Raw genomic sequence first — 26,146 nt, 5'->3', positions numbered from 1 at the left:
GGACCGAACCCAAGTCCTTCAGATCAGCAGCCGATTGCCATAAAAGCTGCTGCACCACGGCTCATGGAATGATGGTTCAGCTCTTGTAGACCAAGCCAATCGTTCTGTCAGGTTCTTTAGAAGATATCCCTGGATTGGCCGTGGATCAGCCATCTGTCATAAGTGTGCTATTGAGGTAGTTTGTATTTCATTATTAAACTGCTCAGTGCTAAAACTTATCAACTGAGTTACTATTACTAACAGGCATATATATATTATGACGACTCGGTTGTAGCGAGGTTTATTGGCCGTGAACTCGGGAATGAACAAGCGCAACGGACCCGACAAAGAAGCGCTCGTGCCAAACAGATGATGATTGTCAGCCAGAACATATGATGATGATTGACTGCTGTTCAGATGAGGATGAAGCGCATAATAGATGCCTACACTGATTCCCCCCCCCCCCCCCCGTGGAAGCGGCCAGCCTGGCCGCTGCGGGCGGGTAGTCAAGGTGACGAGGAACGCCGTGTGAAAAGCTTCATGCGGGAAACGTGTACAATTTCGGTGCTGCGGTAACGGCGGTCAGTTGGCACGACAAGAGGCGTCACACGATAGTTGACAGGTGAAGTCTGCTCTAAAACAACATATGGGCCGATGAATCGAGGCTGGAACTTGTCGCAGAGACCAGGTGTGCGAATTGGTGTCAATAGCAGCACCTCGTCACCCGGTCGGAATGATACCACACGATGAGAGGTGTCGTAGACGGCCTTCCTTGCTTGTTGCGTAGCTTCCGTGTTCATACGAGCGCGCTGGCGGCACTGGGCAAGGCGAGAAATATATTCTTCGCAAGAAGATGGTGATGTAGGGCCATTGCTTGTGAAGAAGGAAACATCGATAAAGAAAGTAGGTGAACGTCCGTAAACGAGATAAAACGGTGAGTAGCCTGTTGTGCGCTGAACAGCGGTGTTGTAGGCGAAAGTGACGAACGGTAGAAGTTTATCCCAGTTTCTGTGATCCGGTTAAATGTATACGGCGATCATGTCGGCAAGGGTTCGATGAAATCTCTCGGTCAGACCATTTGTTTGAGGATGGTAGCTAGACGCCATCTTGTGTGTGGTACCAGAAACGCGAAGAACTTCACCTAAAAGCTGTGATAAGAACACCTTTTCACGGTCACTCAGAAGTACACGAGGTGCACCACGACGTAGTATTATGGCCTGAAGGACGAAGTCAGCAACTTCCGATGCTGAACCAGTAGCTACTGAAGTTGTCTCGGCGTAGCGTGTCATATGGTCTACGGCGGTGACTATCCATCTATTTCCAGCACCAGTAACAGGAAGGGGTCCATAAAGATCGACACCGACGACCTCGAAAGGTGTTGTAGGGCACGTCAGTGGCTGTAACTGACCAGCTGGGGGAGATGTCGGAAGTTTGCGAAGTTGGCATGGAGAGCAGGAACCCACGTACTTTGCTACGCTGGTAGAAATCCCAGGCCAATAAAAGCGGCTTCGAATGCGGTCGTAGGTTTTTTGAAAGCCTAGGTGGCCAGCAGTTAAATCGTCATGAAAGGCGCTAAGTACATGATGTTGAAGAGCGCGTGGCAGAACAGGTACCCAGCGTGTGCCGTCAGGATGATATATGTGACGATACAGCACACCGTCCTGAAACTTGAAGTGCTCGAGTTGTCGACGAAGGCGTGCATTGGGTGGACGCGTAGCTCCTGAAAGGTGGTCTATAATGCGCCGACAATACGGGTCAGCCTGCTGGTGAGAACTGAAGGGTTGTTCATCGTCGATTGGCGGTTGGTACAGCGAGGCGAGCAAGGCAACAGAAGTGGGAGTCACGTCCGCACTGATGTCGTTGGAGGTGGCAGCTGGAGTGTCGAACGACGCTGTAGGTAGTGGGCAACGAGAAAGAGCGTCGGCGTCTTGATGTTTTTTGCCCGATTTATAAATAATCTCAAACTGATACTCCTGCAGGCGTAAAATCCAACGACCCAAGCGTCCGGACAAGTTCTTCATTGTAGAAAGCCAGCATAAGGTGTGGTGGTCCGTTACGATGGTGAATTGACGGCCGTACAGATAAGGACGGAACTTTTGTATGGACCAAACCACAGCGAGGCACTCCTGCTCAGTGATGGTATAGTTTTTTTCGGTAGAAGTTAGCACTCGGCTAGCATATGCGATGACCCTTTTCCGTCCAGAGTTATCGCGTTGGAGGAAAACAGCACCTATACCGCAACCGCTGGCGTCGGTATGCAAGAGTGTTGGGGCGGTGTCATCAAAATGCCAGAGTACAGGCTCTGACGTCAAAGCTTTCTTCAATAGGTGAAACGCCGACTGACATTCCTCGGACCACACAAAGGGTGCATTAGATGCAAGTAGCTTGTGAAGTGGCGCAGCTATTGAAGCGAAATTTTGTATGAAGCGACAAAAATATGATGCGAGGCCAAGAAAACTTCGCAAATCCTTAAGTCTTGTGGGGCATGGAAATCGAAGGACGGCAGCGATCTTTTCGGGGTCAGGGCGAATACCGTCCTTGCTGACGACATGACCGAGAACCTTGATGGATTTGGTGGCGAAACGGCACTTCTTAGTGTTGAGCTGCCGACCCGCACCGGCGAGGCATGTTAGGACGTCATCCAAGCGGCTCAGGTGCTGAGAAAACGTTGATGAAAAGATGATAATGTCATCAAGGTAGCAGAGACACGTCTTCCATTTTAGACCACGCAGGACGGTGTCGATCATGCGTTCAAACGTCGCGGGCGCATTGCAGAGCCCGAAAGGCATCACGTTAAATTCGTATAGGCCATCGGGGGTTGCAAATGCCGTTTTTTCTTTGTCGTCATCGTGCATGGGAATTTGCCAATATCCCGAACGCAAATCAAGGCTTGAAAAGTATTCGGCGCCTTGCAGTGAATCAAGGGCGTCGTCGATGCGTAGCATGGGGTATACGTCCTTGCGTGTGATGTTGTTAAGTGCCCGGTAATCAACGCAAAAGCGCACGGAGCCATCTTTTTTCTGTACCAAAACAACAGGGGATGACCAAGGGCTAGTTGATGGACGAATTATTTCTCGTTGGAGCATGTCAGCGACGTTTTCCTCGATGATTTTTCGCTCAGCGAGAGACACGCGGTACGGGCGGCGATGTACAATAGATGTTCCCTCCGTCTGAATGCGATGCGCTGCAGTGGTAGTTCGGCCCAACGTTGAGGAGCAGGTGTCGAAAGAATCGGCGTGTTTCGTTAATAACGCAAGCAACTGCTGCGCCTGCATAGCTGTTAAGTCATCACTGATAAGAGCTGTGAAGGGAGAGGATGAGGCAGGCTTACTCATAGAACGGTCGTTGGTAGAGGCAGGGTTAAGTGGCGTGACGCTGACAGGCTCAGCATCCACAACACAGGCTACTGCAGTGCCCTCTGGCAGGAGAACTTTCTCTGGCGTTTCATTCGTAGCAATGACGAGCGTGGAGCCATGGTGAAAGCGTACGACACCTGATGCAAGGGCTATGCCTTTTGCGACGCAAGTCGACGAAGGGGACACCAAGACGTCACCGTGGTCGATGTCCTTAGAAATCAGGGTCACAATTCGTTCTTGGTGTGGCGGTAGTTCGAGATCTTCGCGAGCGAACAGGCGTAGAGGCTTGTAGACGCCTTCGTCGAACATGGAGTCCGTATTAGTTAGGTGCAGAATCCGTTCACTACAACATATAGCGGCTGAAGAACAAGACCGGAAGTCCCACCCTAGAATCAGCTGGTGAGAGCACCGAGTAAGCACAGTGAACTCGATGTAATGCAAAATTTCATCAATAAACACACGAGCAGTAAAAAGAGCAAAAGGGCGGATAGCGTTCCCCTGGGCTTCGACTAGATTGGGTCCATTATAAGGTGTCATTACTTTCTTCAGGCGTTTGCACAAATCATACCTAATCACAGAAACTGTAGCACCGGTGTCCACCAAAGCGTCCACGAGAACTCCTTCCACCGTAACAGAAACCATGTTGAACGGGCGTGCTGGAGGAATATGAGTCCTACTGTTACATGCAGTTTCTCCTCCGAAAACTGCATCATTTAGTTTTCCGACCGGTTATCAGTAGTAAACGAGGCTGGCCGAAGAGGAGAGGAGGAGCGACGGAAGGGCGAAGGTGATCGGCGTCGGCTTGAACGGTAAGTGTTCCGCGTCTCAGTCGACGCGGGCGGAGATGGAGACCGCTGCTGTCCAGATGAATAACTCCGAGCGTAAGAGTCCCCTCTGGAAAAGTCCCGTTCGCGCATGTCGTACCCGCGACGCTCGTCCTGCTGGCGCTTGCGGCAGAAGCGCGATATATGGCCACGATATCCACAGTAAAAGCATGTTGGGCGAGACGGGCGCCAAGGCGGGTAGTAGAGGGCGTTCGGCACACCGGGAGATAGCGCACTCAAGTGGACTGACGGATGTTCGGGTGGGATTGGCCGGAAGTGGACCGGTGGTGCAGCAGCAACCGGCGTGAATGATGGCAGCGGTGAAGTAGAGTTTACGTTGCGAGGAGGCGCGGCCGCAACTTGCGCGTACGTTGGACGGCTAGACGGAGGTGGCCGGACGTAGGCTGGACCGGTGAATGATGTTAGTTCCTCCCTTACGATGTCACGGAGGGCCATGCTTGAAGGCTGTGTGACAGATGGAGAAGGTTTTGAGATACCCATTGATTGAAGTTCTTCTCGTATGATCTCCCGTATCATGTCACGCAGGTCCCGGTCTGCGGTACGGTGTTCACTATTGACTGACTGAAGGCGAACAGAATCAAGTTCGTCGAGACGCTGACACGTAGAGATGACGTCCGTGACAGTAGAAGGATTCTGGGCAACAAGGGCATATATATATATATATATATATATATATATATATATATATATATATATATATATATATATATATATATATATATATATATATATATATATATATATATATATATATATATATAGGCAGGCATGGTGGTTGAGTGGCCGTAGCGTTGCATATAGTCTAGTAGATCCTCCGTGAGCGGTCACAACGTGGTTTATTTCGACGTTTTGGCCTAGAGTCTGGCCTTTATCAGGAATAAAGATACAGTTTGTCGGTGCTCAGCTTTATACAATCTCGAATCAGAGGGCAAGGTAAGAGGGAAAAAAGGAAAGAAAAAAAGAAAAGAAAAGGAAAGAAAAAAAGAAAAAAGAGAAAAATAATATACGGTGAACGCCCCTCGGGTGCCCCCCTTCCACTTTTCCCTCCACTCCCCCCCATCTCTCTCCCCCCTCTCCCCTTCACCTTTCTGATGTCAGCGGTCTGTGTATGTTTCCGTTCACTAGCGCAATCCTCCCGATCAGACGGCCCCTCCTGGCACTGGCGGTTCGGTGTGGGGCAAAAAAGAGCTTTTCAGGAAGTCCTAAGCCTTTAACTACTCGGGGTCCCGTAAACAATTCGTCGTAAAAGGACGGGGGCCGCGTATTGTGGCAGAGGCTGGTCAGCGGGCATTTTAGGAAGTTCTAAACCTTTAACTACTCCGCGCCCTGTCAACATTTCGTCGTAAAAATAGGGGTGCCCCGTATTGCGGTAGGCTGTGCAAGCGCGTGATATATATATATATATATATATATATATATATATATATATATATATATATATATATATATATATATATATATATATATATATACATATATATATATATATATATATATATATATATATATATATCTATATAAGGGAAAGAAGTGTATACCTAAGGGCTCGTTTTTCCGTGTTTTAACACAATAATAATGAGATATAACAGACAGTAATGCCAAGGAATGTACAGGGGAAGTTATTAACATTAATGGAATGTAAATAAGAAGAAAGAAAAGTGGATGAAAAAATTACCAACTGTAAGCAGGAATCGAACCTACGACCTTCGAATTACGCGTATATATATATATATATATATATATATATATATATATATATATATATATATATATATATATATACGTATATATATACGTATATATATATATATATATATATATATATATATATATATATATATATATATATATATATATATATATATATATTTATGAGATCTAACATACAGTAATGCCAAGGAATGTACAGGGGAAGATATTAGAACCAATGGAATGTAAAATAGGAAGAAAGAAAAGTGGATGAAAAAATAACCTCATTATTATTGTGTTAAAACACGGAAAAACGAGCCCTTAGGTATACACCTCTTTCCCTTATTTCATTAAACGAGGGTCTCGTACTGGCAGACTTGGTGTCATTAGGTTGTATACGAGGGACCATTATTCAGCTGCCCGCTCATATTAAGTTCACGTGCTACGTGAAGCCAAACATGCGCATAAAAGGGTGTTTTCACACTCGTCGCTTGGCTTATAGATGGCGCTGACTGTCACTCCTACTTCTAAATTCACATATAAACCCAAAAAAGTGGATAGAGGGAAGGCCGCTGTGGTAGCTCAGTGGTTAGAGCATCGAAAGCGTTATTCGAAGGTCCTAGGTTCGATTCCTGCCCACGGCTGGTTATTTTTTCATCCACTTTTCTTTCTTCTTATTTTACATTCCATTGGTTCTAACAACTTCCCCTATAATTTCCTAGGGATTATTTCCTGTTAGATCTCGATTATATATATATATATATATATATATATATGTGTGTGTGTGTGTGTGTGTGTGTGTGTTTGTTTGTGTGTGTGTGTGTGTGTGTTTGCCTCATGGTGATAATAATTTCAGACGGGCAGGTGTCTTGTAAGAACATTGCAAGTAAGTCTTATTTTTTGAGCTGTCATTCTTCTGAATGGGGGTTCCAGCTACTCTTTGAAAAGGGAAGGGTTCTGGCGCCCCAGCCTAGCGAAGGCAATAGAATTGTATGTGATACGGCGTTGATCGCTTGAAGCAGCTGATTGAGCGGGCCATCCATAGTTATACTAGAAAAAGAATCGGCGTAGTTGAATTCTTCGGCACGTGATATTCAAGAGTTATCACTTGTTTTTTTGCAGCCTCTTAGTTTTGTTGGGGTTTAGCTCTTGGATAAGCATGTAATATATTCTTCCTCCGTAGCCATTTATATATTGCCACAGGAAATTACCATTGCTCCGCGTGACGCGGACGTCGGGAAACAAGAGAAACGCTAACGGCACGACTACGAGCGACGAAGCCAGCCGCAATGCACGAGCCGGCCCTGCATGCGCACGGTGCTCCACCGAACAGCCAATGCGCGTGAAGAAGAAGAGAACGAGGGTGCTTGAGGCAGAGGCTCACGAGAACTACCGACCTTCGGATCTTCTTGACTGCTGCGCGTCGTTCACTCTGAACGCAAGTTCGCCCTTAATAAACCGTGTAAATAGAACATCCTTGTTGTGAAGCTGGTACATTCATTACAATATGGCGTCTTAGTAATAATAAATTACTTCAACTCCTGCCCTGGTTCTCATTATTAATGAGAACGTTGGCTAGCTGTATTTGCGCTGTAGAGAATAATAGTTACTTTCATGCCGTAAAGTGTCCCAATTGTTAAAAAGGTAAATGAAGCACGCTGTTTTTTTCAATTAGAAGGTGACTGCATCACAATAAAAGAAATCAGCAATCTCACCAAGAAAAGGACCCAAGTAAGAGAAAACACCACTTAACAAACGTGCCATTTCAGTCACCTGCTATAGCATCTTCACTAATCTTTACTTAGCAGCGCATACACTCCGCTCCAAGAGTACCTTCCTAGCACATGAGGTCTTTGAAAACCTTTGAAAGTTATGAATTAGTGTGGATGAAAGTTGAAATAATTTACACGAAATGCTTGCGGTACACTCGAAATTTGTTTTTCAAATCAGGCCCTGAAATTCAGAAGAACGATGCTGACATTTTTTATACTCTATAATCAAAGTTCTTTTGCGAAACTTGATGCCGATAATTTGCTTGTAGATCAAAAAGCAATTCGTATGTTTATGGTGTACTGTTCTTTTATCCTGCTCCTTTTGTTAAGTCGTAGTATCATTGAAATAGACCATAAAAGTGACAGCTGCGTATAGCGTATAGCGCAAAGATACCGAATCGAGGAGTACCTCAGAAAAGGTGTCGGGTCCCGGCCACTTGAACGAGCTACACACATAGCTGTAGAAATCTTCACAAGGGTCGGCAGTTAGATTCAGCTTCTGACGCAGCCACTGGGCCAGGTAGTGGCATTGTTCGGTCATACAGACGGTGGTGTTGGCTTCAGGTGATGGTGAACCAGTCTCCGGAATAGGTGTCGTCGTCACCTTCGCTACAGTCGTAGGCAATACTACTGTCGTCTTGGTAACCGGAACACGTGGCGTAGTCTCCCGAACAGTCGTCATAGAAATCGGGACACTCGACGTGGTCACACGAACAGGCGTTGTAGAGACCGGAAGACGTGTGTTAGTCATAGGAACCGGCGATGTGGTCACCTGAGTAGGGATCGTAGTCAGACGAATAGCCGTCGTAGTCAGCTGGTTAGGTGTCGTCTTCACCATAATAGGCATCGTAGTTTTTCGAATAGTCGTTGTAGTAAGTGGGACACTCGTCGTGGTCACACGCACAGGCATCGTGGTCACCCAAACAGGTGTCGTAGTGACTCGAACAGGCATCGTGGTCACCTGAGTAGGAGCTGTAGTCTCCCGAACAGTCGCCGTAGAGTCTGGAACACTTGTTGTTGTCACCAGGAGTGGCGTCGTAGAAACCGGAGCACGCGTCGTGGTCAGTTGAACAGGCGTGGTGGTCACGTGATCAGGCGTTGTGGTAGCTCGAACAGTTGTATAAACGAGAGCACTCATCGTAATATTGATTGTGGCAGGCATTGACCCTTTATTCACTGGTACGACGATACCATCACCCGATGATCCAAGTGAGCCGGGGGTGCGAGATCCTGATCCTGGCTCGCCCTGTGTAATAAGCAATAGAAATGAATTTCTTCCAGCTGGCATAAAACTGTGATCAGCAGGCGTTATACGCAGTGAATTTTTTTATACTAAATAATTTTTAAACGTGAGTGCTTGACTGTAGGCCCCTGTCGTAATCCGGCGTACTGGGGGCGGCTACGACAGACAACTACGGCAGACAAGCGTACGCCGTAAGGAGCTTCACCTCTAAATATTACACGTGAGTGGAAAGAAAAGTTACACCATCTCCCGCTGAAAGGAATTATGTACATATGCAGAGCAGCGGGCGCTAACGCTTACGCTGAGGTTAGTGTTTACGCTAGCCCTTATCGCTGCAGTTTGCTTTTAGTTAACGCGCAAGCTGTGCATTTTTATATACCGTCAGTGATAGAGCTATCGCCCGCTGCTTCGCATCTACACACAGACGGTTCTCTTTAGAAAAAGTTGTAATTACTATTTTGAGCGTCCTCCATCATTTGTCGAAAGAAGAGAAAGCGATTTAGAGATGAATTGGATAATTTATTGCAAATAATAGACCACCCTTAATTAAGGGGGTAATCAGCAGAAATCTCATTTCATTAAAACATTTTTCTAAAAATAACCACAAACTTGACTGATACAGCGCTGAAACCTACATTTAGAACATAACGATCCGGGTGTGGCGATGGCGTAGTGGTTAGAGCATCCGCCCCGTATGCAAGAGGTCCGTAGTTCAAATCCCGGGTCGCGCAGTTCCCAACCGGAAAAAAAAACCGCGTGTTGATGGAACTGCATTAAGAGGCCTGGGGTGCGGCCTCACCGGCAACCACCGCCGGAAACGCACTGCCTCACCAGAGAAGGATTGGCCACCCTGGTGCAGTATCTGTCCACTACCTCCCACATGCATACGTCAAATAACTCACGGCCCTCAGTTCCCAGCAGCTGCGAAGCAACTGACCATGGGGGCGGTCGGATCTGCAACGCAGCAGAGGGTGCTAAGAATCTCTGGACTGCAGGCCACCTTTGGAACCTGAACTTGGCAACGTTTAACGGTAGAACCTTATCTAGTGAGGGAAGTCTAGCTGTATTATTCGAGGAGCTAGAGGGTGTTAATTGGGATATGATAGGGCTCAGTGAGGTTAAGAGGACAGATGAGGCCTATACCGTGCTGCAGAATGGGCACGTCCTTTGCTATCGGGGCTTGGCAGACAGAAGAGAACTGGGAGTGGGGCTCCTAATTCACAGAAACATAGCTGGCAACATAGAGGTATACCATAGCATTAATGAAAGGGTGGTAGGTATTGTAATTAAACTGAATAAAAGATACAAGATGAAGGTAGTACAGGCTTACGCGCCTACATCCAGCCATGATGACGCTTCAGTTGAAAGCTTCTATGAAGACGTGGAATCGGCAATGAGTAAGGTAAAAACACAGTATACTATAGTGATGGGCGACTTTAATGCAAAGGTAGGGAAGAAGCAGGCTGGAGACCAGGCAGTAGGAGATTATGGCATCGGCACTAGAAACGCCAGAGGAGAGCTACTAGTAGAGTTCGCAGAACGCAATAATTTGCGGATTTTGAATACTTTCTACCGAAAACGAGAAAACCGCAAGTGGACATGGAGGAGCCCTAATGGCGAAAATAAGAACGAAATAGACGTTATAATGACTGCACACCCAGGAATCGTGCAGGATGTGGAAGTGATTGGCAAGGTACGATGCAGTGACCATAGAATGGTACGGTCTCGAATTCGCCTAGACTTGAAGAAGGAACGACAGAAACTGATACGCAAGAAGCCAATCAATGAGCTATCACTGAGAGGGAAAGTACAGGAATTCAGAGTGTCGCTGCAGAACAGGTACTCGGCTCTTAGTGAGGAAACCAACCTTAGCGTAGATACAATGAATGATAATCTAACGAGTATCATTACGGAGTGTGCAGTGGAAGTTAGAGGCAGGGTAGTTAGACAGGACACTGGCAAGCTTTCCCAGGAAACGAAGAACCTAACTAAGAAGAGTCAAAGCATGAAAGTGTCAAGTGCAACAGACAAAATAGAACTGGCAGAGCTTTCGAAGTTGATTATTAGGCGTAAAGTATGCGATGTAAGAAGGTATAACATCGAGAGAATTGAACACGCTCTGAAAAACGGAGGAAGCGTCAAAGCAGTGAAGAGGAAACTTGGGATAGGCAAAAGTCGGATGTATGCACTAAGGGACAAAGAAGGCAAAATAACTACCAATATGGATAGGATAGTTAAAATAGCGGAGGAGTTTTACAGAGATCTGTACAGTAGCCGAGACAACCACGACCTTAATACTATAAGAACTAGCAGTAACCCAGATGACACCCCACCAGTAATGATAGAAGAAGTCAGAAAAGCTTTGGAGAGCATGCAAAGAGGCAAAGCTGCTGGTGAGGATCAGTTAACATCAGATCTGCTGAAAGATGGAGGACAGATTGTGTTAGAAATACTAGCCACCCTGTTTACGAGGTGTCTCCTGACGGGAAGGGTACCAGAGTCTTGGAAGAACGCTACCATCATCTTAATACATAAGAAAGGAGATGACAAGGACTTGAAGAATTACAGGCCGATCAGCTTGCTCTCTGTAGTATACAAGCTATTTACAAAGGTAATTGCTAACAGAGTAAAGAAAACATTAGAATTCAATCAACCAAAGGAACAAGCAGGATTTCGAACAGACTACTCAACAATTGACCACATTCATACTATCAATCAGGTAATAGAAAAATGCTCAGAGTATAACCAACCACTATACATAGCCTTCATAGATTACGAGAAGGCGTTTGATTCAGTAGAAATATCAGCCGTCATGCAGACACTGCGGAATCAGGGCGTAGATGAAGTATATGTAAACATTATGGAAGAAATCTACAGGGGATCAACTGCTACCATAGTGCTTCATAAAGAAAGCAACAGAATACCAATCAAGAAGGGTGTAAGGCAGGGGGACACAATCTCCCCAATGCTATTTACCGCGTGCTTACAGGAGACTTTCAGAAGCCTAGAATGGGAACAGTTAGGGATAAGAGGTAATGGAGAATACCTTAGTAACCTGCGCTTCGCCGACGACATTGCATTGCTGAGTAACTCAGGGGACGAATTGCAACTCATGATTACGGAGTTAGACAAAGAGAGCAGAAAGGTGGGTCTTAAAATTAATCTGCAGAAAACGAAAGTAATGTACAACAACCTCGGAAAGGAGCAGCGCTTCGAGATAGGTAATAGTGCACTTGAAGTTGTAAAAGACTATGTCTACTTAGGGCAGGTAATAACCGCAGAGCCTAACCACGAGATTGAAGTAACTAGAAGAATAAGAATGGGGTGGAGCACATTCGGCAAGCACTCTCAAATTATGACAGGTAGATTGCCGCTATCCCTCAAGAGGAAGGTATATAACAGCTGTATCTTGCCGGTACTTAGCTACGGAGCAGAAACCTAGAGACTTAAAAAGAGGGTTCAGCTTAAATTGAGGACGACGCAGCGAGCAATGGAAAAAAAATGGCAAGTGTAACCTTAAGAGACAAGAAGAGAGCAGAGTGGATTAGGGGACAAACGGGGGTTAAGGATATCATAGTTGAAATAAAGAAGAGGAAATGGACATGGGCCGGGCATGTAGCGCGTAGACAGGATAACCGCTGGTCATTAAGGGTAACTAACTGGATTCCCAGAGAAGGGAAGCGGGTTAGGGGGAGACAGAAGGTTAGGTGGGCAGACGAGATTAAGAAGTTTGCGGGTATAAATTGGCAGCAGCAAGCACAGGACCGGGTTAACTGGCGGAACATGGGAGAGGTCTTTGTCCTGCAGTGGACGTAGTCAGGCTGATGATGATGATGATGATGAATAGACCACCTGCTTCGCTATATTATTTGATTCGCGTATTCTCGGGAGCCTGTATTCATCGATCGCCTCGTTTTGTGACCATGCTCCAAAGGTGTTGCAGGGTCCCTTTATAAAGTATGTCGTTATCTTCGGCCCCTATTATCCCTATCTCCATGGAAGGTCGTGAAGTCTCCTATTGGCGCCAGACGAATGAACGAAAGTTTCTTTCAATGATTCCGGTGACATTTTTCGACGTTCTTAAACTACAGGTGTAGGTTTCGGGGTTGGAGTTTAGTATTTTTATTCCAGTACAACTCGCGCCGCCAATTAATTGTCAGGGATCGACAAAGTAATTTATTGATATCCCTAGCAGCTACTATTAGGTCTGGAAACTGTAGCATTTTGAGCCTTTGCTGAATGCTCATCCACCTTTTGAGTTTTGCTAAGCCCGATGTAGCCAGAACATTGAAAGCGAATACTATGAGCTTCAACCACGTGTCATGCTTGACTATAAAACTCGCAAATATTTAGCTCACTAAGTAAAAAAACGATGCGCCTCACAATTTCGTTAAGACTTAGCAAGTCTGTGTATATAGGTATCGTATGGTATGACGGACTTTATTGGAGTCCTCAAGACCTGCCCTTAAGCTAACGCACTTCGGCATCGGGGGCTTGAGCGTCAGCCTAACCACCGTATTTCTGGTCTTCTGGACGACCTGTGCGGGGGGGAAACCTCGCTGTGACTGTCTCATCACCACCAGCCCTAACAGTCTGTGACAGCCACTGGACACTGCCGTAACACATGTTCATAAACTATTTATAATTGACACTCTAAATATCTCCAACTGCAATCAATGACGGTCCACACTTCTCCGCATGAAGAAGGCCAAATTGCTTAAGCTAAATCACGCATTCCCACGAACTCTCAACTACGCTTTTGTATACTGTCGGGCCGACTGGCCCATAATTGCAGCACGCACGGTGGAAGGAGGCCTCGCTTTACGACCAGGTCGATCCTTCAGCATCTGAAGCGAAAAAAAGGACTCGGGCAGTTGTGCAGTCACATACGCGTTTTCACGTGTTTAAGGGTTCGCTCATTCCCTTCACTAGACGTTCTCGCTAGAGCAGCAGGTGATATTCAGTCCGGGATGTTGGCGGAGCTCTCATACCCGCAACCGCCCCTCCCGAATCCACTCTCAAGCCGTCCTGTGCATGGCATGGTCGGTGTAACCGAATGGCCTTACTGACGGCCCTACCAAGGACCCCTGACCCATCCAGCCACCACAATTTCTCCGCTCCGTCCGCCTTCCCATCACGGACCAAGAAACGTGAGACACGCACACCGGGCACCTCGACCCAAGGTCAGTCCGTAGCAGCCGCCACCCACTCTAGTGCAGGAGGCGCAAACAGGAACAGTTTAGAGGTCGGGGTCCGTATAGACATCAGTGCCTAAGCAGACCAGGAGCCGGCCGCACGGGAAATGACCGGGCCCGGCAATGGTTAGCACATACCAATCACCGGCCCGCATTCTACCACCCCCCGGGATCCTCTCATTTCACGCAGGTCCTGGAAAGCCTACTGCGGCCCTTGCGTGGACAACGGCTCGTATTCAAGAGCAGCCAGGTGCGTCGCAGAGGCGTCGACGCCGGGTGTATTTATCTTCAAATTATCCAGCCACCAGTAACCACAACAACAGGAAACTTTTGGCAAAGCAGCATATGCCCAAAGAGATAAAATAAAGCCGCGTTTCTTCCCACCCGGACAACTACCAGAGAACCAAGCTACCACCGCTTCTTCAAAGTGCTCCCCGGCTGATAACAGCCACGGTGTACTATAGAATACGGTGAGGGATTTTCCGGCTCTCGTTACCCACGCTGATAAAGCCGTATTGGTGATGGTTTTCAATACAGTAGTAAACGTCCTGGCACTTTTAGATACTGGCTCAGTTGTTTCTGTTTGCAGGGATCGCCTCACGAATGCTTGCGAGATTAGAGCCCTAGCATCTAGAAGGGTAAACACTAATCTGCGCGTTGCGTCTGCTCATGCCGTCTCTGCTACACTCGAAGCTAGTTTAGCGGATACATTCGATGGGCAGAAATTTCGTCAACGTCGTCTACTCTTACCCGGACTTTCCTGCCCATGATTTTTGGACGAAAGTTTACAGCCAAAATGCGTATCGTGCCTGATATCCGTACGGGCACCTACAGCTATAGCATCACTGAAAAACAACTGACGTTTGTGCCTACTTCGCCTGAAAACTCGTCTGATCTCCTTGCAACAAATGTGCATTCGTTCTTTGAGACCACAGACGACTTCTTAGTGTTATCGAATCCTTCAAAGCGCCATCATAGCTAAAATTTAAAATTGAAAGAGCCCTATAGCGCTTTGCGCCAATGTTCACTAATGTTTCTGGCAACGTCAATGTATTGGAACACAGGATCGACACAGGTGACGTATGCCCTATCCGTTTCAATCTTCGTCTCTTAAGTGTACCCAAGCGTGAACTTCTGGACGCTGCTTTTATAGAAACGCTCGCCGCTGGGAGCTGTAAGAGCATTCAACAATGCATGGGCGTTACCATATGTTTTAGCTCCAAAGAAGGACGGCTTTACGTGATTGTGCGTTATGTACCACCAGTAAACGCCGTCACGGTTCGAGACTCGTACCCCTTTTTATCAATCGACTGTGTTATGTACTCCAATGGGGCCGCCAAATTCTTCACTACCCTTGACGGTAGCAAAGGATTTTTGCAAATCCCGTTAACTGAATCTGATGCTGAGAAAATGGCATTTACTTGCCAAAGGAGACTGTTTGAGTTTACGAGGTAACCTTTCGAATTGCGCAATTCACCCGCGACATTTCAGCGCGTCATAAACATTGTGCTTAGAGGCGCCCAATTCAACTATGCAGTGGCCTACATCGACAACGTGGTAGTCGCTTTGGAAACCTTCGACGAGCACCTGATTCACATAGCCACAGTATTGCAACGAATGCAGGAAGCAGGTATTACTATCAACTCCAAGAAAGTTCAGTTGGTCTCAAAGAAAATCAACCTTGTAGGTTTTATTGTCCAGCAAGTCACAATACGACCAGATGAACAGAAACTCCAGGCATTACTGAATTATCCATCACCAACGGGCGTCAAGAGCCTGACGGTTTTTTGGGTATAACGGGCTTCCACCAACCCCTCATTCTTCACTGCGGCGATCTCGCAAGGCCGCTTCGCGAGATTTTGCACAAGGGTGTCCATTGGTCTAGGACTAACGTGCAGTAGGCAGCATTCCAGGCTTTGTTGGAGGCTATCGCCGATGCATAACGGCTGTGGCTCCCTGATCTAAACTTACCCTTCTTTGTGCAGACCGAAGCTTTTGAATATGGCCTTGGAGCAGTTTTGCTCCAGGAACATCAAGAGATGCTTTATCCACTAGCATTAGCGAGCCACATGCTCTCGGGCGCATAAGGAACTTCATTATAACAGAGAAATAGTGCCTTGAAATCGTATTCACGATGAAGAAATTTGACATGTACCTGGACGGAGCTTCATTTACGATTCAAACCGATCACCAGGCACTGTCATGGCTGTAGAAGCTGACAAACCCATCCAGTCATCTGGCCCGGTGGGCTTTTTCTCTTCAGAAATATAATTACAAAGCGGAGTACAAGAAAGGCACTGGCAACAAAGCGGCTGACGCGCTTTTCCGAGCGCCACTGCCTGGAGATGGCGAACCAGCCACCGACATCCTGATTGTGACAATGCCAGCAGATGCATGAGGAACACTGGCCTCATGGCAGAAGTTTTTTTGACGCTCACAGAAGCGACGACCAGTGCAAGCAAATATGCAGGGGCCTGGCCGTCACTAGTGCCAACGGAAAAACATGGTCCACAAACACCTATGGCAGCTACTAGCAAGCCGAGGACGGTCTGTTTCTGCGTTATGTACCTTCACTTGATATGCATGAGGGCGAGCCCCTAATATGCATTTTCGTTCCTCGGACTCTACACAGACTTTTCTTGGCGTACTTTCATGACACAGGTTTCGCTGGTCACATTGATGGCAAGAGAACTTTGAAAAAGTTGTGTCGTGTCACGACATGGCTGCACATGAGAAAGGACGTGACCTCAGACGTTCGCAATTGACCTACCTGCCAGAACGCAAAACCGAGAAGATCGAGGCAAACTACCAGGCCTCAGGCAATTTGTGGAAAGCAAATACCCATTGGAAATCGTTGCCTGTGATGCAATGAGCCCATGTCCCAGATCAGCTAAGAGGTGCTGATACTTGTTAGTAGTCTCTGACTATTTTTCGAAATGGGTAGAATGGTACACGTTACGCTGGCTGGATTCAAAAATAAGTTGATATTGTCTGCTGCGGACGTTCCCTCTCTTCGGTTTTCCAAAGCAGCTAACAACAGACATCACATATTTCACAGGCAGAATATTTGTGGACACTCGCAAAGTTCATGGTGTGCACCATGAAAGAACGACACCTTACCACCCTCAGGCATACGTTACTGAGCACGTCAAAGAAACCCAAACCAATCTCGGTGGCTTTCACTGACCGGCATAGGAACTGGGATGCCCGCGTACAGGAAATGGCATTCGCCACGCGAACAACAGTGAATCTTTCAAGTGGCTTCAATTCGACAGCTATATTATTAGGTCGCGAGCTTAAATTCCCCATCGAACAAGTGCTCACCTATGACTTCGAACCACCATGCTGCAAATACACGACATTCGAACAGAATCATTCCAGTCGCTGAGCGGAACTTTGCGGGAAGCCAGGGAGAACTTGGAACTATCCAGCCTGGAACATTGCAATTATTATAACAAGGGCAGGCAAGCTCTAGAGTTTGCGGTCGGCGATGAGGTGCTCCGCCGCACGCATCTACTCAGTGATACAGCAAAAAGGCTTGCTGCCTCTCTCGCACCACGATGCGTGGAACCCCTATACGTGATTGCAAAGCGAATTTCTAGGTTAGCATACCTCCTCAAAAACAAACGAGTTTGTCGGGTAACAGGCCCTGTAAACGTGTGTGACCTCAAAGTTTATGACGAGCACCCGCTTGAGACGTTAACACATTCCCCCACTATCGTCGACAATGCTGTCCTGCTTATGTATTGCTTGTCAATGAGGATGTGGTGCTTTTTTGTTGTCCTCCTGTAGTAATCTTGCCTGTTGCAAAACACCCGCAGCATTTCCAGTGCCTGCTAGCCCGCGACAAAGCACAAGGGGGACACCCGTCATGGAACGCCGCCACAGGCTGCTGTTAACACCGACATATATACTCTATGTGCACGTTGCACACTGTGAAACCTGCGGGACAAAAACAGGTCACGAAGTGTTGTGTGATGTGTGACGTGCGCGCAGGCTCCATTCAGTGCAACTCATGACTAAGACATGCGGCAAGTGGAGGTGAGTTGTGGTGCCAGACAAATTGCGTAGACAGTGACATGCCATTAATAGTGAATTGTGGTGCCCGAGGAACTGCGCACACTAATACGAGACTGCTTCGTAGTTTACTTCTATTGTGGTGTTCATTATTGCCCATAAACACTCAGTGTAGTGTCCGTTCTTGGGGGGTGGGGGGAGTGTCAAACTGATGGGCCCTTATCTGCAGCACGCACAATGAAAAGACGGCGAGCAGAGCACATGCGCACCGCACATGCGTGGGACGAGCGTCAGCATCTGAAAAAAATGCCATCCCACGTACATTGGGAATCGATGATATGCGAAGCACGAATAAGACCGGTTGATAGGTCACTTTAAAATCAGCATCATGTTACGAGGTGGAGGTAAATGATGCCGTGCATAACTTTCATGTCATGATTATCATGTTTGAATGTGTCGTTTAGCTTCGTCATTTATCACGTCACATGATACCAATATTAGTATACGTGGAGCTAGCGAAACAGCCGCGAGAATGCTATTAGCGTGGTATGTTGTCATGTTCTTACATGATACGCGTGTCATAATTATCATGTTTTCACCAGTCTAATATTTCGTCATCCATTGACGTCACGTAACACCAAATTTGTTATATGTGGAGCTAGCAAAACAACCGTGAACGCATCATGAAGGACCCAGTATATTTCAATGCAGCATTGACGCGCGAGCACGCTGGGCACGGCAACGCTAGGTTAGAAAAAAATGGCAGCATATCCACGGAGTGAATGATGGATAGTGGGGCGAAGCATCCATCCGTCCTTTCGTTCTTGCTTTCGTCCATACATGCGTGCATCTATGTGGCCGCCCGTGCGTCCATCCGCCCGTCCGTGCGTGCGTCTGTTCGTGCGTCCGCATGTTCATCTGTGCCTCCGTCCCTGCTTTCGTCCATGCATCCGCTCCTGCGTCTGTCCATCCGTCCCTGCAGCCATCCGTGCGTCCGTCCATGCATCTGTCTGTGTGTCCGTTCGTCCACCTATTCAACACTCCAAGTAACACCATCTCGCATTTTTTCATCTTATATTCCTCAAATAGAAGCACCGCCATCCAGCGGACATTCCAAGCACTGAACGAGAGGAGGCACATGCACACTTTCTTACGTCTTGCGCTTCGTGTCTACTTCCCACCTTTAACCACATCGGGTTCATGTTATATACTAGTTCACTGTATTCATGGCACTGCGGCCCAACGCTCGCTAAACCTTTCTAAAACATAGGAGGTTACGCCCAGCGATTATAACGTAGCAACCCTTTCGTGTCTTCTGGGCATTGTTGAACAATAAAAAATTCGCTGCGTGCGCGTTTGCTAAAAGCCGAATTCTCCTGTCTCTCATTCCCCTTAGCAGCGTTTGGCATGTACATTGAGCACTATTTTTTTATTTTTCAACAACGCACAGAAGAAATCTCTCACTGGCACCACCATGAAGGTCAAAATGTTATACTTGTTACAGTCTACAATGGCTACGAGAGACGAACGGGTGCCGCTATAAAGAGCTTCGCCCCTAAAATATAAAGTTATACGGTCATGGCAATAAAATGTCCGAGAATTTTCAGAGTCATGTCCTCCATGCCGCACGTGACCCGCTGACGTCACCACGAAGCAGCAAGCTAAGTTTAGCCACAGCGAGTCAAGTTGAAGTGCTCACCCTTTTTTTCCCGCTCTCCTGTCAAGCTTGCTCTATCTTTCGCGAACGCGACTGTGTTCGCCAGACTTGTCTAGATGGAAAACTGATACAGCTTTACACGTGGAGAGCGTTCCTTGTTTTCTGCATTGCTGTGGCAGCCAACGACACAATACTTCGGGCCTCGCCAGCGCTTCCGTGGGGCCCCTTTTCCACCGCGGAAAGGCAACTTCACACAGCGAGCGTTTCGTTTTAGCGCTCAAAGCTGACGGCATGGCACCTAAGTTCGCCGCACCGACTGCAGAACGCGTTGCGCGGGAGCGCGTGTTGGACGCGCTCCCGTTTCGGCGAAACACACTCAGTCGCCTGCGACCTCTCCCACGTGTCTCCACAAGTGTTCCGGATCTCGCCGCCAGAGCCAGGCGCGGCACTGTCATTGCTTTGCAAACTTGAACTTCGGTCCCCTACACGTGAAAACACAGACTTTTCGTTCGGTGTGCGTTCATAAAGTAACACGATGCCACACTTTCACACGCATGTAATTTAGTTTTTTGTATAGCGAAGTAAAATATGATATTTTCGACGGCGCAACCAGCAGGCCGTGGCTGCTCTCTCGGCCGTCCAGAATGACACCGACGGCCGCTAGGATTTCTCGCGGCGCCACTGCGCCTTTTCATGTCATGTGCGTGTGCGCGTGCTTTTCATCAGTGCGTGTGTGTGAGTATGTGTGTGAGTTTCGCGAATTGAGCCACCGCCACCTGAAGAAACTTCGTCAAGGCCTGGAACCACATATATCAACGGGCAGACGACGCTGGTTGTGTTGTGCGCTGTGGTGGCACACATCGCAACCGACGCCGGCATTTGGCAGTGCGTTCGCTTTGGCGTTGCAGTCCTTGCAGCAATATTGTGCTTCAATGAGAAACGACGAATGTTGCATATTTCTGTGTGCTGTCGGGCTCTTAAGAGTTGTGATGTGCGGTGCTTGTGGTTGTGCTCGGGTTCGTTGGTGAGTTACCAGATTGCGAGCAGCTCCGGTGCCAAGGAAGTGTTGTGTCCACATTTCTATGGAAACCGTGAATCTAGGTCGTGACTGTATGTATTGTAATTCTGAATGACGAAGGCGCACGGAAGGCATAGGTACGGGCTATCCTAAGGGATAGTTTCAGCCCAACAAAACATAAAAAAGTAAATATATTAATTTTCATTCGTTTAGTGTATTGAGTTACATCTATTACCATGTTATTTTGTGTCACTATTTTCTTATGCGCACGTTTTGATGGACGCGTACACGCCAATACCATAAACGGGAAGCTTAATTCTGCCGCCTTCTTGTCAGTCGCAGATGTTCTAAATATTTTTTAGCCCGAGTAATGTAGACTAGAGGGTCAGCGACGTGCAGAAGGCAAACCTTGCGCACACAAGACGCACTTTTTATTTTTCCGGTCCGTGTGCGCGCTTCTCAACAAGTGTTTTCTCGGTACAAGTACCGTGCCCTTGTGGGACGTGAGACGCCAAAGCGAGCGAAGTCGATGAGCATCTCTTGCAAGCCGGATTATTGCACTTAAAGGCTCATTCACACCAAAGGCGGCACGGCAAAGCGGCGAAGCGGGATTTCCGAAGCGGCGGAAGCGTGAACCTGTTCAGACCGCATGCCTCATTCGTGTGGCCGCGGTGGAATAGAGGCGGGCAAATCGCGATTTTGCGCACGTGTTGCTATGACGTGTCAGCGCTTCTCCGAAACGTACACCCGCGCCACCGCCACACCTCCGCTGCGTGGCGTTCTGATTGGCGTCGGCAAAGCGGCAAGCCTCGGCAGGCGGCAAAAATTGCTCCGAGAGCGATCGGCCTTGCCGCCTGGTTTTTCTCCCGCTTTCGCCGCTTGGAGTGGAGGTTTTTCGCGCTTTTCGCGTTGCCGCCTCGCCGCTTTGGCCGCCCCGCCTTCGGTGTGAACGAGCCTTTACAGTTCTAAGAAGCTACTCTACTGCACGTGTGGGACAATCTGCTACGTACTTTCACCAGTATACCGGTCTGTACTTAAAGAGATATCCCGCACCAACAAACATGTAGCTCGCGACATGTCGAAGCAGAGAACGGATTCTCATTGCTTTGCTCCCGGTTGCCGAATTGGTTACCGGGGCACTCCGAAGGCGTTGCTTTTTGTAGCTTCCAGGGATGACGATCTCCGCTGAAAGTGGGAGCGCAACCTCCAGAGGGCTGACAGGCCTTTGACCGAAACTTCAGCGGCGTCTGAACTACATTTTGAGCCAAGATACACCCTGCGCGAATATGTGCACGTTATAAATGGCAGTCAAGTGCGTATTCCCCGAGGAAACTCCTCACTGGTTCTTGATGCCATGCAAACGCTTTTGCCAGGTTGTCCACGAAGTAACTAAGCTCGTATTTTTGCATTTGCATGCACCACAAACAAACGCGCGTTAGGAATAACCACATCCGCAGCTCTGCAGGAGTCCGCAACGGCCCGACAACGCAGCCGAAGCAGGCATGGATGAATGGATGAATATGGCTGTACCCTTTAGATCGGGCGGTGGCTAGCGCCACCAAGGCGTAATACCTAATGAACCAAACACTAGATTTATTACTTTTTTACCTTTGAATAGTGAGGTTAAGGATTCGTACTTTGTAGTGAACTGTTTAATTTTCACTCATGCCTTGACATTAGCCACCAATCAGATAACCTCCTTCTAGTTAATTCTACCTGCTTAATGTCTATTTTGCCCCCCCCCTCTCCCTAAACCCCAGTGCTTTGAAAAACTGCGCGCCATCATCCTGAACTATAGGGTGAAACCCTTTACAGAACACTATCAAGTGTTCGGCAGTTTCTTCTTCCTCTCCACCCGCACTGCAAACCTTGTCTACCCCTTCGTATTTGGCCCGATATGTCTTCGTTTGCAATACTGCCGTCCTGGCCTCAAACAGTAGAGAACTACCCCGAGTATTATCATACATCCTTTCCTTGGCAATTTCCTGCTTAAAAGTTCGATAGATCTCTAGTGCGGACTTCTTAATCATGCCCATTCTCAACATGTCAGTCTCCGTTTCCTTCACTTTCTTCTTAACCGATAGTTCTTTTTGGTTTGGCCACCTGCTGTTTTCTAAGTATTTAACAGTCAACTTCCTGGTTCGCTTCCTCCATTTTCTATCGACATTCTTCATGTACAAGTAGCTGAAAACCTTCCTAGCCCAACGCTCTTCCCCCCTTTCTCTCAATCGCTTCTCAAATTTTATCTTGCTGCTAGCTTCCCTGCCCTCAAATGATGTCCATCCCATATCACCTTGTACTCCCTGATTTGGTGTATTCCCGTGAGCTCCTAAAGCAAGTCTACCTAATCCACGTTGCTTAATTTCTAATCTTGCTTGAACTTCTGATCTCATACACAAGACCGCATTACCGAACGTCAGCCCAGGAACCATGACCCCTTTCCATATTCCTCTCACAACATCATACCTATTGTAATTCCACAGTGTCCTATTTTTCATGACTGCTGCATTCTTGTTACCTTTAGTCGTCACGTATATTTCACATGAAAAGTAGCAGCGGTTCCACCTGGCGGCATCCGCGTGAAAGCTGACACCGTAGCCAAGCCGGTCGCGCCACTAGATCATAATCTAGTTCACTGTAGTTTTAGGTGCAAAGCATTTCTTAGCGAACTTCGGCGACTTTGATTCTATCTATCTATCTATCTATCTATCTATCTATCTATCTATCTATCTATCTATCCGCCTACAACTTTTAGCTCTCCTGGACGTTTCGATAATGGTATCGATACCAAACTTGGTATGGCAAAGAATGACTGTATGAAAAACAAATTTGAGAAGTCATAACATGAAAATCATGACATGCATCCCATGAAAGTCATGATTTACGTTTCAAGGTCCTGCAGCTCTTGCGGCTGTTTCGTTCACATGACTTGTTGAGAAACTGGTATGGTATGGCATGATTGCATGGCGAACCAAAGTGACAGACCCCAACCTCAAAAATCATGACATGCGTATCATGTACCAACATGACTACGTGCCACGCTTATGATGCGCTCGCGGCCGTTTCGCTAGCGCCACATATACTAAACATGGTATTACGGGATGTGAATTGATGACGAATGTATGGGACTGGTGTAAACATGATGAACACGAGATGCGTGTCATATAACAACATGACTACATTCTACGCTCATGATGCGCTCGCGGCTATTTTGCTAGTTTCACCTGTACCAAACTCGGTATTGCGTGATGCCAACGGATGATATAGCTAAACGACACATCCAAACATTATAATCACGACATGCGTGTCATGTAACAACATGACTACATTACACACTTATGATGCCCTTGCGACCGTTTCGCTAGCTTCACATATACCAAATTTGGTATTACGTGACGCCAATTAATGGCGAAGGTATCTGACTGGTGCAAACATAATAATCAAGAGATGCGTATCATGTGAGAACAAGACTACATGCCCCAGTTAAAGCGCCAATACATTTCGACGTGACGTGGTGCGTGTGCTCGCGGGTGTTCATTTCGTCACATCTCGCCGGCGTTGCCACGCCAGGCGCCGGTCCTGCCATATATGCTCGCAGGCGCGTGCCGCGTTGCGTTGCTTTGACGCATGCGCGTTCTAGCGCGTCCGGCATCCCTCCATCACGAAAAGAAGGAGACGCAGTGCTGTTAGGGTAACACATCAGCGCGAAATAAAGCATGTCAAATTTCGCGCCGGTTGCCGTGAGGCAGCGCCGAAGGACGCTGGTCGCGCCTGGCGTCAGACTATGGAGTGCTCGCGTTTTCCTAACGTAACGTCACAGTGCCCAGCTTGCGCGCGCATCAATGCTACATTAGAGTATATTGGGCCCTTCATTACGCGCTCGCGGCTGTTTCGCTAGCTCCACATATAACAAATTTTGTGTTACGTGACGTCAACGGGTGACGAAATATAATACTGGTGCAATCATGATAATCCTGACACGGATGTTATATAAGAACATGACAACACACCGCTCTCATAGCATGCTCGTCGCCGTTTCGCTAGGTTCACATATAGTAAATTTGGTATCACGTGACGTGAATAGATGATGGAGGTAAACGACACCTATAAACATGATAATCATGACACGGAATTCATGTACGGGATCAATTACCTCCACCTCTTAACTTTAAGCTGAATTTGAAGTGATATACCAACATTTCTCATTCGTGCTTCGCATATCATCGATTCCCACTCTACGTGGGATCTACCTTTCTTTTTTACACAGCAGTGAGCATGACACAACGCGGCGTAGTGGTAGAGTACCCGCTTCGTCATGCGTAGGCGGCAAGTTCTAACCCCGCTGCGTAATTTTTTTAAAACTTCTTTTTACGATATGTGCTGAGACTTACCTTACCCACGTAGCAATTTGTTTGGGTGGTAAACTAACTTTTGGCGACGCTTAAGATGTTGCCGCTGTTTCTTGCTTCAAAGGTATTGTTAGTGGTAGCATGGTTGTGTGATCATGAACTGAGCGTTCATGATTACACAAGCATGCTTTAGTTATCACTGAAAGCTATTCTATTACTTGACGTATTAAACTTACACCTGAGGCTCTACGCCGAGGCGTATAATTAGAACACAGCTATGTTGCTTTGCGGCGTTAGTGGTAACATGCAAGCGCTCTATTGTACTCCGCAGCAAGGATGGAGTGCCACCTCTAATACACGCCTCATCGGCACGAGAGTTGCATAGATTGCCAACTTCACTTGAGTAGCAGAGCGTTCGCAGTATCTTTTACTCTGCATTCAACGAAAGAGTATCTTCCGCGGCCAACTCTGACCTACTCCACCACGGAGTAAAAGAACTCTGGGGAGAGTAACACAGTTTCTCTGCTCTTGCACTGTACCCCCTCAAGGTCTGTGAGTTTTAAAAGGTCCAGGTTTTCAGTGCTGCACATGCAAGCGATGAAATTGCAAATCCAATTAGCAAATCATTATCAGAAGGACGACTCTTAGTTTTCGCAATTCGACCCAAAGGCTGCTCGGGATGAGTTCTACTTTACTGCAACGCAGTTCCCACGGCTTTTGTTTTCTGGTAAAAGTTGCATAAACGCATTCATGATTTTCATGCGTTCATGAGCATTAGGCAACGTTCTCTCTTGTTTCGTCGTCCGTCTTTTCAACAAAGTCTCGGAACTTTGACTGATGGCTGTGTATTCTCAGAACCTACATACATTTGTGCACTAAGTCCGCCGGTAGCCACAAGGCGCGTTCGGAGCTCCAAATACCGTTTCGACAATAATCGATTTTTTAAACACAAGAATAATAATTGGGTAGACCATTGAGCTACATAAGCGACATAATACAGTATATTACTCTATATTAGACATTTCT

General features: G+C 47.2%; 1 protein-coding gene across 2 annotated transcripts in view; it reads right to left on the bottom strand.

The window, feature by feature from the left end:
- The window catches only part of LOC142803880 (uncharacterized), a 57,472-nt gene that overhangs the window by 8,116 nt on the left and 23,210 nt on the right, over nt 1-26,146 (bottom strand). For both annotated transcript variants that reach the window (XM_075890145.1, XM_075890144.1), the window contains exon 4: nt 8,051-8,887. In XM_075890145.1, coding sequence (XP_075746260.1) covers nt 8,051-8,887 — 837 coding nt within the window. The remainder of the gene's footprint in view (nt 1-8,050; nt 8,888-26,146) is intronic.

This window comes from Rhipicephalus microplus, chromosome 3, assembly GCF_043290135.1.
Source record: "Rhipicephalus microplus isolate Deutch F79 chromosome 3, USDA_Rmic, whole genome shotgun sequence".
Taxonomy (NCBI): Eukaryota; Metazoa; Arthropoda; class Arachnida; order Ixodida; family Ixodidae; genus Rhipicephalus; species Rhipicephalus microplus.
Note: the sequence above shows the minus strand (reverse complement) of the source record. Positions and strands in the feature narration are given on the sequence as shown.